This window comes from Dryobates pubescens, chromosome 6 (genome assembly GCF_014839835.1).
Source record: "Dryobates pubescens isolate bDryPub1 chromosome 6, bDryPub1.pri, whole genome shotgun sequence".
NCBI lineage: Eukaryota > Metazoa > Chordata > Aves > Piciformes > Picidae > Dryobates > Dryobates pubescens.
The window spans coordinates 35,203,249-35,218,717 of NC_071617.1; the positions used below are offsets into that span (position 1 = coordinate 35,203,249).

A 15,469-nucleotide genomic window follows, 5' to 3' on the forward strand; every position below is an offset into this window, starting at 1 on the left:
TGATTTAATCTAGAAACCAGAGTGGACTCCTGATGCACTTTGAAACATGACACAGCCAGCTCACCAGTGCTAAAGCTCTAGAAAGGTGTGCATGTACTGAATTTGCCTCTTCAAAATAACAGGCACAAGCACAAAGTCAGTCTCTTGTTCTGAGCTGAGGTTATTTCCTACTCTGAGGAACTAACTGAAAGTTGCTACATTCACACCCTGATTTTTTTCTATTTAATTTTAAAGTTTCATTCTTGATGGCAGGACCAATGCATATTCCCTTTATACCTCTCAGAAGATTTGTCCCTAGAGGAATCAAGGGGTTTCTTAACTGCTTTTCTTACAGCTTTCACAGATACAGAAAAGATGCATGTTGGAGATCCACACTGCCCTTTTAGCAGACTGAGGCACAGAAATGGCACTGGTGAAATGCATGTGGTAGAGAATTAGCCACTGTAACTCAAAATTAGTTCTAACATAATCACCCAATAGTGACAGAAAGCCATATTCAGAGCAGAATCTTGTGACTACTTAGATCAGCAACACTTACAAAGGTGAGAGGAGGAAAATATTCATTTATTTATTTTAACATCTCTATCTCTCTATCTGTTCTTTTACTGAGCTCTATTACTTACGCTGCAACTTAGGAAAAAATTACCCTGCTCTCCTCTAACTAGTATTTTCAAAGTACCAGAGCAGGTTCAAGATTAATAGAGGATGATGCTACTGGTGCACATACAGAACAAATGGATGCAAGCTAAAAATACATAAAGCATGTATTGTAAACCCAAAAAATCCAACACAAATGTCTAATTCTCCCTTTTCACTGACATTTTTTCAATGGTGCTCTGCTTTGCACGATTTTCTTAACTACATAAGTCAAGGCTCCTACCAGGTAGCCTTGAGAGAGAAGACTTGCTGAGTACACAGGGACAGCATTCTGGGGGCTTCTGGTTTAATCATGACCCCAGTCACTGATGACATCACTTTTCTCGTGACTGACTCTGCAAAGCACCAATTCACATCAACAATACTGCAGCCAGCTTCAAATGTTCCTCCCTGCCTGAAAACTCTGCTTGGAATGCTGTAAGTTCAGGGGTCACAGGATAATGGAAGCTAGAAAGAACCTCAGGGAATTTCTAGTCTGACTTGTTCCACTGCTTGGCTGCCCTTGAGGTGAGAAAGCTTCACCTAATACCCCATCCAAATCTCTTCTTTCAGTTCATGCTTCTTATCTGTGATCCTTCCACTCTAAATTGTCCTGAAAAGCCTGGCTCCATCTCCTTAAAAATCTCCCCATCCCCATGGTTAAGCTCCCATGAAGATGTTTAATCTTCAGGCTGGTCAAATGCAGGTCTTCCAGCCTCTCATTACAGGACAAATACTACAGCTGCTGACAATTTTAGGAGACTCTACTGAGCTCATCCCAGTTTACAGATTTCTTTCCTGTATTGAGGTCTCAAAACTGGGTACAGTATTTGGACATGGTCTAATGAGAGGTAAGTCAAGGGCTAATAATTTCAGATTACTGGCTCCAACCCTGTCCATACAGCCTGGGATGCTGATGCTGTTCCTTGCTGCCAGAACACAGTACAGGATCACCCTGCTCACTAAGCACCATGACTCCACATCCTTTTCCACAGAGCTGCATTCCAGGCAGCAAGGGCCCAGCCTGCTGTGCCTTCCCAAGTGCAGAACTTTGTACTTGCCCTTGCTGAACTTTGTATTCCTCCAGCCTGATCAAGTTCCCCTGAATGGCAAGCTTACAATACACTTGGAGATCTCAGAGTAACATCATCCATCATCGATTTTGGCATAGAGGCAGAGATTTCAGTACTGTGACCAAAACTGCCTGCAGAGCAGCAGATGCAGAATCCCTTCACTATTTCACAACTTAAAAATGCAGTTTCCTCTGGCAGCCCACAGACACTGCCACTGAAACCAGTCTCCAAATGAAGTCTACTGACTGAAGTCCATCTCATACTCATGTCTCTTTAGCTTGTCACTATAGTCGTTTTACTTCGATAACATTTACTTCTGCCTCACTATGTTTATGGTTGTCATCTATTTCCTGAGTGTCATCACTAGTGATAATAAAAATAACAGAAGAAGAGCTGAAAGTCACTTTCTTCTTTGGCCTGGCCCCTGCTTTTTGAGATGTAACTATAGGTCTTATTGGCTTGTCACTCCCTGTTGCTGGTGTCTCTTTCATGGTCCTCTGTAATCTCGTCAGGCGAAAGCACAGAAGTTGCAAAAGGCATTGTCGAAACTGCAAGAAAGAAGAAAAAGAAAAAAGTTACAACTTCCCAAACATTCACATAACATACAATCCAGTCAAGACAGCAATAAAGCAAATTACTCAAAATAATCAATTTTGGCATATTTCCACCTTGTTCTAAAGTAGTTTCGGTGCTGTAACAAATATGATGGATTCTTTATGGGTATTTTTTTCTCCACCAGAGCCTAATAGGGTCAACTAGCCAGCAGAGGGCACTGAAATGCAATTTATTAGCAGTAGCAAGATCTGCAAAGAACAAAGAATGAAGCTCCAAGGTGTGCTATAGGCATTGAGCCTGTATTCAAAAAGGGTGGGGCGGGGAAAGGGGGAAAGGAAGAAGGGAAGAATATTCTCAGAAACACTTTGCAGGAGGAGGCAAAAAGAAGGAACAAGGTGAGGAAAGGGGATACAAAGTGATGGTTTCTTCCTTTTAAGTAACTCCAGGGTCTGGAGACAGACAGTACATCTTCCACATTTTCTCTATTGAGCTAAAGGAGTGATTCAGATGAGGTTTCCTAGTTGCATCCATTTCACAGGCAAGGCATCAAAACTAGACACTTAAATTTCCCATCCCTTTCACGAGACTCCTCGCATTCAGGCACTTACAATTCAGTTTCTGGTTGTTTGTAAATAGAATATCCTTAATGTACTTACCTTTCTACTCATGAAGATATAGATGACTGGATTATAAGCAGTGCTTGACTTGGCAAAGAACGAGGGGATAACAGCTACTGTTGGAGTTACAAGGTTGCTATAGCCATATGTCACCAGGAAGGAGACCACTGCATAAGGCATCCAACAAATAAGGAACATGGAGATCATTAAGAAACACATTTTAGCCACCTTTTTTTCATATTTTAAAAGTTTGATCACTTGAACAGTCTGGAAATTTTGCACACAGTGTAGCTGTAGAAGAAAAAGAAAAAACAATAAACTAAAATAGCTCTGTATTTTGCTTGAAGCTAAATAGTTCTACATTTAACTAACTCACTAATTTAGATACTGACACTATACACCTTCTCTTCTGAACCTTCTTATGGAACTTTACAGCATGCTTCCCAGACTTTAATTGTGTATATTAAATATAGAAATATTATTTGAGGAAAAAATAGGAAAACTACCAGAAAACAATAAATTCAGTGATGTAACAAGATATGCTGTAGTTGTTCAAAGTATTTTAGAAAACTAGCTTGCCCTCATCCATTGGCATGAGAAAGTTCAGTTTCCTTTAGTGACCCTTTATCTGAGGGAGTCCTGTAGATTTGTGTCATCTTCTCTTTAAAGATTGCTGAAAAATTCATAGATAGATTTCTCTGTACTGTTCTGCCACTTAGTTTGCTACCCTGAAATTATGAAACCTCTTTTTAAAGCAGATTACTCAGCAGCAGGTTCCCAATGTTACCCAGCAAGTCATAAAATGAGGAAAAGATGGGACATGACCACAAATTTAAATGGGTCCAGAGTAATTACTCACAGAATATGAAACATTTGCACTTTCTAACACTAAAAAGACCTATACTGCATTAAAAGGGGTTGCAATATGTCTAACTGTTTTCATAGGACTTAATCTCAACCTGGAACTGTTTTACAGGGTTTTCCTCTAAAGGGTGAAGAGGAGGTGAGTCTTTTAATCAGCAGAACTGCAAACAGTTTTCTTTTTCCCCTTTTTCAAGGCAGGATCTGATGTGGATTAGTGAGCGTGAGCAGCTCCTTCACTGTCGGCTACTAAAATTAACACAAATAAGATTTTGGTAGCTCTAAGCTAGCTCTGCTCTAGCCCTCCATCCTTTCTAGTGGTTCCTCACATGGATGAGTGTTAAACATTTAAAAGTTAGAATAAGAAGCAAGAGTGCAAATTTAGGCTCTGGACCAAACAATATACAGAATCAACATTTTTCCCTAAAAAGTATTACATCAAGAGAAGTCTTTTATTTTAATTGATTTACCATTCTTACTGCATATAGAATGTGGCCATAACAATAGGCAATGATTCCAACAGGCACTACTAGACAGCCAAGGAAAAACAGGAGCACAAAGGAGGTATCATTTGGGTCTTTTGACTTCCAGTCCACTGAGCAACCTAATCCATGAATTTCCAGTGTGTATCTGTTCCAGCCCAAAAGAGGTGCTCCAGTCCAGGCTAATGAGTAGATCCAGATATATGTGATAGCACGCCAAGACCAAGAAAAGTCAATCACTTTTGCATGGACTACTCGAATGTAGCGTTCATAGGCAAGGGCAGTAAGAGTCATAATTGAAACGATTCCTGCAGGAAAAATAAAGAAAATCAATTTAATCACTCACAAACATTGCAGACTGGACTGAAGTCCTCTTGATGTTTCCTTTGCTGGCAGGTTAATTCAAATTTGGCTGTCTCGTATTATGAATCTAACACAAATAAGCTTTTTGGGCAATAACCCATTACTAACTACAAACAAAACCTGCACCACTAACTTCAGAAGTATTTGGAGTAGGGTGCTGGTATCTGACCTATGATGTACAATGGCCTTTGAATCAGGACAAGGAGGAAAAAGAAACAAAACAAAAAAAAAGCATTGGCCTAGTCTTTTTTTCAAGTGTTACTTAAGTGAGGGATCACACTCCAAGGGTGTGCAATTGTTGGCAGTAGTTGAACTTTTCTTTAAAGTTACCATATTAAAAAACTGAGATAATCAGCAGTAACAAAAATGTTAGAAATTCTAGGCAATTCAGAATTGAGATCAAAGTCTAAGAAAGCTTTCCACAACTGAAAGCACAGACAGGCACCTTTTGTGTGAACAAGATGACTAGAAGAATTCCAACTTTTTTCAAGCTTTCCTCTAAGTCTTTGTACTCCAAACAATAATCAGGAAAGCAAAGCATTACATGGCTGAAAGAATCCTATCTAGACAACACTGGGTTATTCTAAGGGTCCTTTCCTATCTTGCTGCTCACATGAAAGCACTCATTTCAACTATTCATGCATTCTCTTCCTTTCCTGTCCATCTCAACCCCTCTGCACAATTCATGTGTTATGGCAGAAATCACAATCATTTTCAGATCTCAGCATTACCCTATCCAGACATTGTTATAATTTAATGAAGTCAAGGCAATTCTGTATTTATCAGGACATAAGGATTTCTGTTTCAATAGTCTGTGAAATGTGATGATGAAAAACCAAATTGCCTATCAGGCTTGTGTCATCTAAAATATGTTGCAGTTCAGTCATTACATCATATAGAGAGTCTCTTAAATAAGAAAAGGCTGCATTTCACAGCTCTCTGTGAGATGATACAGTTATGTGTGTCTATATTTGCATACATTTTATCTAATATGAAGCCCAAGTATTTTGTCATGTGTATATACAGCATTTCATTTATTCAAGTACTTTCATGTGTGTTACAGCATACATTTATATAGCTCTGAGAAGGTTAAACCTGCAGATTTTTCTGCCATAGAGAGAATAACCATTATACCTAGGAAAAAACCGTGGAAGGATATCACAGATACTTGACCTCACTTTGAAAAAAAATATATATAAGCATGGGAGTTTAGTAGACAACAAAATCTACAGCAACACATTAAGCCTCTGTGCCAAGGCATTCAATAAGAAAACTAGCATAATATTAATCAATTAACATTTTAAGATCTTTAAGAAAGTTACTTTATCCTGTAAGTAGTAGAGGAATCCTCTTTACAGATGATGATGCCCAGGCAGCTAAGAGGGCCAATGGCATCCTGGCCTGCATCAGGAACAGTGTGGCCAGCAGGAGCAGGGAGGTCATTCTGCCCCTGTACACTGCACTGGTTAGGCCGCACCTCGAGTCCTGTGTCCAGTTCTGGGCCCCTCAGTTTAGTAAGGAGGTTGACTTGCTGGAACGAGTCCAGAGAAGAGCAACAAAGTTGGTGAGGGGTTTGGAACATAAGCCCTACGAGGAGAGGCTGAGGGAGCTGGGGTTGCTTAGCCTGGCGAAGAGGAGACTCAGGGGTGACCTTATTACTCTCCACAACTACCTGAAGGGAGGTTGTAGACAGGCGGATGTTGGTCTCTTCTTCCAGGCGGCCAGTACCAGAACAAGAGGACACAGTCTCAGGCTGCGCCAGGGGAGGTTCAGGCTAGATGTTAGGAAAAAGTTCTATACAGAAAGAGTGATTGCACATTGGAATGGGCTGCCTGGGGAGGTGGTGGAGTCGCCATCACTGGAGGTTTTCAGGAGAAGACTTGACGGGGTGCTTGGTGCCGTGGGTTAGTTGTTTGGGTGGTGTTGGATTGGTTGATGGGTTGGACGCGATGATCTTGAAGGTCTCTTCCAACCTGGTTTATTCTATGTATTCTATATATTCTATGAGTTTAGAAAGCTTTGTTAGTAATTGGAAGCTTTTCACTCTCTAATGGAAAATGTGCCACATTCTTGCCATGCCTGTGTGAACTGAATAAAATAAGTTTTAAAAGTTCTACATTTTTTGCCAGTGTTATTTTTAAACTTTCAAAGGTTTCACTGCTCTCACAGTTAGTTTTGTGGGGTTTCTTTCTTGTATAAGCCATTGCTGAAAAAGATAATTTGAACTAGCAGATGTAGACTGGAGGGTTTTCAAAAGACAAGTTTTGGTTGATTGTTTTTTGGTTTTAACTGAGGTTGATAAGGAAGTTCTCCATGCCCTTTTTCAGGACAGAACCTGCTGACAACACATTCCAGAATATAGATCTCAGCATGACTTAACAGAAATTAGAAAATTATTATAGAATTGTATGGGTACTATTCCATATTTATACTGAGGTAAATGTTTTATGTAATCATGTGGTCTACTTTCTGAAAACGAGGCAAGGCAAGAAGTTAACCTCACATTTCTCTGCGCCCAAAGACTCAGAAATAAAATCATCTACAGACATGTTTATGGAGGAAAATTTAACATCACTCAACTGTAGGCTCAGTTTGCAAACACAGTGCTCTGCAGCTTTGTCTGTAATCAGTGGAGAGGAGGAGAATCATAAGAAGACGAGTTTGAAAATATGCATCAGAAAGATAAAGTCCACAACTAGAACAGAATAGAATAGAATAGAATAGAATAGAATAGAATAGAATAGAATAGAATAAACCAGGTTGGAAGAGACCTTCAAGATCATTGTGTCCAACCTATCATCCAACACCACCTAATCAACTAAACCATACAACCAAGCATCCTGTCAAGCCTCGTCCTGAACACTCCCAGCGACGGCGACCCCACCACCTCCTCAGGCAGCCCATTCCAATGGGCAATCACTCTCTCTGCATAAAACTTCCTCCTAACCTCCAGCCCAACCCCCCCCTGGTGCAGCCTGAGACTGTGTCCTCTTGTTCTGGTACTGGTTGTTGCCTGGGAGAAGAGACCAACCTCTGCCTCACTACAACTCCCCTTCAGGTAGTTGTAGACAGCAATAAGGTCACCCCTGAGTCTCCTCTTCGCCAGGCTAAGCAACCCCAGCTCCCTCAGCCTCTCCTCATAGGGCTTGTGCTCCAAGCCCCTCACCAACTTTGTTGCCCTTCTCTGGACTCCTTCCAGCAAGTCAACATCCTTCCTAAACTGAGGGGCCCAGAACTGGACACAGTACTCAAGGTGCGGCCTAACCAGTGCAGTGTACAGGGGCAGAATGACCTCCTTGCTCCTGCTGGCCACAGTGTTCCTGATACAGACCAGGATGCCATTGGCCCTCCTGGCTGCCTGGGCACACTGCAGGCTCATGTTCAGCCTACCATCAACCAGCACCCCCAGGTCCCTCTCCACCTGGCTGCTCTCCAGCCACTCTGACCCCAGCCTGTAGCTCTGCATGGGGTTGCTGTGGCCAATGTGCAGAACCCGGCACTTGGATGTGTTAAATCTCATGCCGTTGGACTCTGCCCATCTGTCCAGCCTGTTGAGGTTGCTCTGCAGAGCCTCTCTACCCTCCAGCAGATCAACTCCTGCCCCCAGCTTGGTGTCGTCAGCAAATTTACTGATGATGGACTCGATGCCCTCATCCAGATCATCAATAAAGATGTTAAAGAGCATGGGGCCCAGCACTGATCCCTGGGGCACACCACTGGTGACTGGCTGCCAGCTGGATGTGGCACCATTCACCACCACTCTCTGGGCTCAGCCCTCCAGCCAGTTCCTAACCCATGGCAGTGTGCTCCCATCCAAGCCATGGGCTGACAGCTTGGCCAGGAGTTTGCTATGGTGAACGGTGTCAAAGGCCTTGCTGAGGTCCAGGTAGACTACATCCACAGGCCTCCCCACATCCACCAGTCCAGTCACCTGATCATAGAAGGAGATCAGGTTGGTCAGGCAGGACCTGCCCTTCCTAAATCCATGCTGGCTGGGCCTGATCCCTTGGCCATCCTCCAAGTGCTGTGTGATTGCACTCAGGATGACCTGCTCCATAATCTTGCCTGGCACTGAGGTCAGGCTGACAGGCCTATAATTCCCTGGCTCATCCAACCGGCCCTTCTTGTGGATGGGTACCATGTTGGCCAGCTTCCAGTCCTCTGGGATGCCTCCAGTGAGCCAGGACTGCTGAAAAATGATGGAGAGCAGCTTGGCCAGCACATCTGGCAGCTCTCTCAGCACCCTAGGATGGATCCCATCTGGTCCCATGTACTTGTGGGGATCCAAGTGGCTGAGCAGATCACCAACTACCCCATTCTGGAACACAGGAAAACTATGCTGCTCCCTGACTCCTTCTGCCAGCTCCTCAGGCCAGCTGTCTGGAAGACATTCTGTCCTGCTAGAAAAAACTGAGGCAAAGAAGGTGTTAAGTAACTCTGCCTCTTCCTCATCCTTTGTTACAACGTTCCCCTCCGTGTCCACCAAGGAGTGGCGGTTGTCTTTGCCCTTCCTCTTGCTATTAATATATTTATAGAAGGACTTTCTGTTGTCCTTCACAGCAGAGGCCAGTCTAAGCTCCAAATGTGCTTTTGCCTCCCTAATTTTCTTCCTACAAGACCTAGCAACATCCTTAAACTTTTCATGGGTTGCCTCCCCTTTCTTCCAAAGATGATACACCCTCTTTTTTTCCCTTAGTTCTTTTAGAAGCTCATCACCCATCCAGGCTGGCCGTCTGCCCCGGCGGTTCATCTTCCGGTGCATTGGCACAGCCTGATCCTGCACCTTCAAGAGTTCCTCCTTGAAGCAGTCCCAGCTCTCCTGGACCCCTTTAAGGGCTGTTTCCCAAGGAACCTTCTGAGTTAGCTCCTTGAGTAGCCTGAAGTCCGCCCTCTGGAAGTCCAGAGTGGAGGTCCTCTTGCTGCCCCTCTTAGCTTGACCGAATATCAAGAATTCAATTATCTCATGGTCACTGGCCCCTAAACACCCTCCGAGCACCACATCACCCACCAGCCCTTCCCTATTGGTGAAGAGGAGGTCAAGCATAGCCTTGCCCCTGGTAGGCTCACGCAGCACCTGGGATAAGAAGCTGTCCTCCATGCACTCTAAGAACCTCCTAGACTGCCTCCTCTCTGCTGTGTTGAGATCCCAGCAGATGTCAGGCAGGTTGAAGTCGCCCATGAGAACGAATTCAGGTGATCTTGAGACAGCCTTAAGCTGCCTACAGAATGCTTCATCAACATCTTCTTCCTGGTTGGGTGGTCTATAACAGACTCCAACCAAGATGTCAGCCCTGTTGGCCTTCCCTCTTAATTCTCACCCACAGGCACTCAACCTGATGGTCCCTGATCTCCAGCTCAATGGCATCTAGTGCCTCCCTGATGTACAGGGAGAGGGAAATGACATAATAATTCTTTCAGACAGTGCTGTAGATAACTCTGTTTAGGAGTCATTTGGCTTTTGCCATTTTCTTAGTTGTAGAGTGGGTTACATGACAGAGGAATTTGTAAGAAAACATCAGCATGTAAAAGCTATGTTACAAGAGTGGATCACATGAAATCAAGCATGTGTATAACTGGGCAGATAAGACCTTTTAACTTTCACATGAGGGATTATCAATAAATCACTTTTACTGAATGAGCAGACTTAACTACAAGGAGCATCTCTCAGCATTTGGTCATCACTTAGTGGAACAGAAGTAGCCAGAAGGACAACTTCTGAGTAGTGTCATCAGAATTACAAAAGCTATTTAATTTACAGAGACCTCTAAAATGGCACTGGTGTTGGTTTTTTCCTTTCCCCTCCTTTAATACTTCCACCCCCCAAAATAGTAGGAAAAATATGTTATGAAATACTACACTTCCATAGAATGCAGTAACTTTGTCAAGAGTTGTAAATTTTATGAAGTAACTCTCATGACTCAAGTTAAAACATCTATTACTCCATAAGAATCTTTCAGTTGCCATCACTTGTGGCTAGAATGATATATGCTCAAGAGGTACACATGCATGCTCCATGTGATCAGACTAGCTTATTTCTAAATCCTTAGGGCTATTTTTATGTATAGAAAGCATTAAAGCAGAAATCCACCACCTGTGGATGATCAGGAGACAAATTTCTTTTGCACATATCAAGTTCTCCAATAGTCACTGTCATTTTTAAAAGGCTTGTTTGTGAAAAAACAACAGATGCACATGTAAGTATCACACCCTGAGCCTTTATTCCACAATTAAACAAGTTCTTGCTTAAGGTTAGTGGGTATTGTGACCGTTTGAGGCTGTGCCTTTAAGAATGGGACAGTGCTGGAACACCCTGGCTGAGTATCCACATCTGTTAAGGAAGGGGGGAGTTGGGGGGAGGTGTTTGGGAAGGTTGGACTAGATGATCTTTCGAGGTCCCTTCCAGCCCCTAACATTCTGTGGTTCTGTGACATTTGAGTATTTTTAGCTGCCAAGTGTCTTCTCAAGCAGTTACACACAAAAACCTGTGCACTCAGTGACAGACAGCAAACCTTCCAGGCATGATTTGCATTACTAAATCAGATAAAGAGATTACATGGATCTCTACTACTGACAGCTTGGTTGACTACAGACAGGGCAACAGTCACAAGCTTTTACATGAGAAGGCAGAATCAGCAAGACCAGCACAGAGCTACCTGACTGCATACCTCCACAGAAAGGTGAGCCTCACAGTTTAAATACATCACTTAACTGAAGAAGCTATCATATTCCATCAAGATAGAATCACCTGCTAAAACAAAACAAAACAACCCCCACAACCCCTGGAACTTGGTATAATTCAATTAAATGGGGATTACTGACTAAGACAATCATGCCATTGAAGCTTAGACATTGTCACTCAGCCACCTAACCTACGTCATTTCCCCACACCAGTATATGCAGTGCAATAGCAAAGGGAAGCTTTTTTTCCCTGGCCTCTGTTGTGAAGATCCATGTACCTAAACTGTATCTTGACTTCAGAACTAATGGGTAAAAGAAAATTGAGATTGTTAGTTGTGTGATAAGGACAGATGGTCAGTAGTCAAAATGATCAGTTTTGCACTGTAGCAAGCAGATTTTGGTATATTCTAACAGCTCAATTAAACACTTTCAAGACACAGAGAAAACAGCCATCAGTAATACAAACAGCAAGTTCTAATCTGTACGATGAAACACAAGAAGCAGATGAACTTGCTTAATGATAAAATTACAATAATGCAAAAGTAGGCTATTGCAAGGAACAAAAAATACCCATTTGTTACTGGACAGACAATCTATAGTTTTGTTGACACCTTCTCAATTGAAAAGTTTCAGAATCTGAAGATCTGCATAGAGTGTCTAAGTTCTGCCTTGAAACTGGTAGACTGGCTGGAAAAGTGAGAAACCCCTTTATAAAGAGAATTTTCAGATTCTCAGTCCAAAATTCCTAGAACTGTAAAGGGTCCTCCTCCCAGTTTTAAGGGCAAGAAAAGTCGTCATTGTTACACAACAAAGATTTCTGAAAATGTAGGTGCTACTAGTTCATTTCAAGCACACATTCCACCTATGTGTTTAATCATATTGACATTAGGAACAATGCAAAAATAACCTTCATCTTGACTTCCAAAACAGTAGGAGCAAAATCCTCATAATGACACCTAACAATTTAAAATTAAGCTGCATGACCAAAGTGATTCCCAATTATTAACTACAATAATAGGAAAAAAATCCAATTTTTCAATTCAGAGTTAATTCTCAACAAGTTTTAAGTAACGTTTGTGTATTACTTTTTTTAAAAGCAGCTTTAATCATGTGTCCCAAACGTCTTAACTGTCAGAGGAACCTCCCATTTATAGATCAACAAATGCAGAAGACAGCTTACACCAAGTATTGGGGCTTAGGGACTATTCTTCCAAGAAAAAAAAATATTATGCAAGTATTTTCTTATTTGAACTTAAAACTGAACAGCCACACACACTGGAAAAGGAAAGTAACATGACCAAGCTGAGAAAGAAGACATTTTCTTAAGCAGTGATGTTAGCCTGACTACTCTGTAGATACAGCTCATGAATTTGCCTACATTTCTTTGGGAACAAATTTATTAAAGAAAGTGATACATGAAAGCAGCAACACTGAAAACATTTACAGTGACAAGTAACAGAGAATTGTAGAATCAATAAGGTTGGAAGAGACCTCAAAGATCATGAAGTCCAACCTGTCACCCAAGACCTCATGACTACTAAACCATAGCACTAAGTGCAGCGTCCAATCCTCTCTTGAACACCTCCAGGGATGGTGACTCCACCACCTCCCTGGGCAGCACATTCCAATGGCTAACAACTCTCTGTGAAGAATTTTCTCCTCACCTCGAGGCTTAACTTTCCCTGACACAGCTTGAGACTGTGTCCTCTTGCTCTGGAGCTGGTTGCCTGGAAGAAGAGGCCAACCCCCTCCTGGCTACAACCACCCCTCAGGTAGCTGTAGACAGTAATAAGGTCTTAGCACATCCCAAAATAAATAGAAATTAAAAATGTCTAACCACACAATTTGCTTGCCAATTTATACCTCATTGTTTTGATTTGCTCTGTAAGATTATTGTACTCTGTTTTCTCTGCATCTTATTTTTTGACGCCAAGATGGAAAATGCCATAATCAAAATTATTAAGTACAATATATAAAGGGATAAAGATAGGGACAAAACTACACTTCTCCTGTGTAAGCTGCCTGGCAGAATCCATTTGGCAGATGCTTGAGTGTCCGGGCTTCCACCTGCTCCACCGTGGCGGGGCACTGCCGGCCCTACAGAGTCGTACGCGCCCCTTATCCACAGACCGCAACGCTTCCTCACATAAAAGACAACGTCTAATGCTCCTCGACACTGCCGACTTTCTTACGAGAACTCTGCGAGGGAGACGCCCGATCCCCGCAAACCTCTACAGCGGCGGATTCTCCCTCGCAGCACCGCCCCACAGCGGCGCGCCGGGCTGCGGCTTCGCCGGCGGGAGAGCGCCTCCTCCCGCCCCGCCTGGGGCCGCGCAACCCGGCAGAGAGGGCGGGCAAGCACCATCTGAAACGAGTGGGGGGGGTGGAACCGCCTGGGAAGGAACTGTGAAGGACGCAGAGACGAGTACATTGAGGGAGTGAGGTTATGGTTGGAGCCCGGAGACTTGACAGTTTGGGACAGCTGGGGAGGGGGAATGTGATGGTGGACAGGTGGGGAAGGTGGAGACAGGGAGCGGGAGACGGAGCAAGGACAACGAGGGCAGCCGGGAGGAGAGACCTAGGGCGACAGGTGGCGACCCACCGAAGAGACTGTTGCTGAAGCCGTCCCAGACGCAGCCAGTGGCGTCCCACACCCAGCGGCTCCTCAAGCAGGACATGAAGGTAAGGCTCACGCCGCAGACGGACACTAGCAGGTCGCTGAGGCTGATATTGACGAGGAAGAGGTTGGTGGGCGTGCGGAGTCGCTTGAACTTGAAGTAGAGCACCAACACCAGCAAGTTGTTGCACAAGCCCAGCATGCCGATAGTGGCAACGAGCAGTGCCAGCAGCTCGTAGGTGCCAGCGCTGAAGAGAGGCCGCTCGCCCGGCACCTCCTGCTCCGCTGCCTCGGGCTCCAGTCGGTCCGTCGTGTCCGTACTGTTCTCCATGGGCATGGCTCACGGCTCGCTTGCTCATAGCCCAGGAACAGGGCTAAACCTCTGCGTCCGCTCCTGGCCCCAAGGCAGACCGCTAATCAGGACAGAAGGAGGAGCCCTCTCGACCTTCCCGCCCATGGAGGGCGCTCCCCCGGGTGATTTTGACCTAGGACGGGCCCTGCCCTTGCCGGTCAGGGTGATGCTCCTGCCGCCGTACGGCGTCGGTAAGATGCGGCTCCTTCTCAACAGATCTGTCACCTCGCTGCGACGAGCGGCTTGGTCATGTTCGGGATGTGGTTGTCGCCTTCCTTAAAACCTTCTGTGCATTTTGGCTCCCTGAGGCTGCCTTCAGCAGCACTTTCTTTGGACAGACCTCCTATTAGCCCTGCTCTGGGAAGAAGTAGAAACTGATGAACTGATAGACTTCTCCAGATTTCCAGCCAATGAAACTCCTAGTATGGTGATTTTTAATTATTTTTCCCCTAAACTGCTGCCCCTCAGCGCTTAGAGGTGGCTCTAGTTGCATCCTCACAAAGCAACTACCAGCATCTTGACCCTGGCAAACTTGTGGCACAAGTGAACACCTTTTTGTCAGCCACAGACCAGGTCAGATACCAAAGTTTGCACTGTGAAGTCACCTATTTTTATACTTTCATCTTCAGCGTCTCTGGCACAGGAATGTCCATGCAGCTCTAGCTGTCTTTAGTGAGGGTGTTGTAGTGACCCTTCAGCTAGGCTGAGGAGTCTCAAAATACAAGCTGTGCCTGAATGCGTCCCAGAGAGTTTTCCTCATCACAGATGTAGGCCTAAAACACCTTGTAAGACCAAACATCAGGAAAACCTCTAGTTTCTTTGCTTTACTAGCCAACCCACATACGTGCTGATGTGTGATAGCCTTCACAAAGGCCCAGATAAAACTTTTGGTTTAGATCTATTCTTAGTTTAGATGAAAAAAATAATTAAATCTATAATCTTTGTAAGCAACAGAATTTTCATAAAAAATATGGCCTGGCAAACAGTACCTAGGGATTTTTTTCCCTTTTTATACACAATGGTATTGAAAGGGCTAGACTGGGGGTGTAGTTCCTTGTGGAATCAGATTGAAAACATAGGTATTCTTTCAAAACATCTACCTATATATAAATTGCAGGGTTGTCATGGCAATTTTATATGACAAACTACTGCTGTTGCAGAAGGATTAGGAATAGAGAGTCATGGGTCAGAAAAACAAAACACTAATTAACTAGTCTTATCAATGTTAACTTTAT

The 15,469-nt window shown here is 43.8% G+C and overlaps 1 protein-coding gene across 1 annotated transcript; it reads right to left on the reverse strand.

Moving 5' to 3' along the window:
- Window positions 1-1,986: 1,986 nt before the first annotated feature.
- OPN3 (opsin 3) lies at window positions 1,987-14,298 on the reverse strand. Its single transcript, XM_009909169.2, has 4 exons — window positions 13,868-14,298; window positions 4,213-4,532; window positions 2,921-3,172; window positions 1,987-2,257 (listed from the first exon to the last, which is right to left on the reverse strand). The coding sequence occupies exons 1-4, from the start codon at window positions 14,217-14,219 to the stop codon at window positions 1,994-1,996; spliced, it is 1,188 nt and encodes a 395-aa protein (XP_009907471.2). The 5' UTR covers window positions 14,220-14,298; the 3' UTR covers window positions 1,987-1,993.
- Window positions 14,299-15,469: the final 1,171 nt, after the last annotated feature.

Bases quoted from the DNA above. Each gene is read 5' to 3' on its own strand.
- OPN3 (XM_009909169.2), bottom strand. From the start codon at position 14,219: ATGCCCATGGAGAACAGTACGGACACGACGGACCGACTGGAGCCCGAG. The intron at 4,533-13,867 runs GTGGGTCGCCAC...TTTTTCCTGCAG, and splicing joins CTTCAGCAACAGTCTCTTCG to GAATCGTTTCAATTATGACT. The intron at 2,258-2,920 runs GTAAGTACATTA...TCTTTCTTGCAG, and splicing joins ATATCTTCATGAGTAGAAAG to TTTCGACAATGCCTTTTGCA.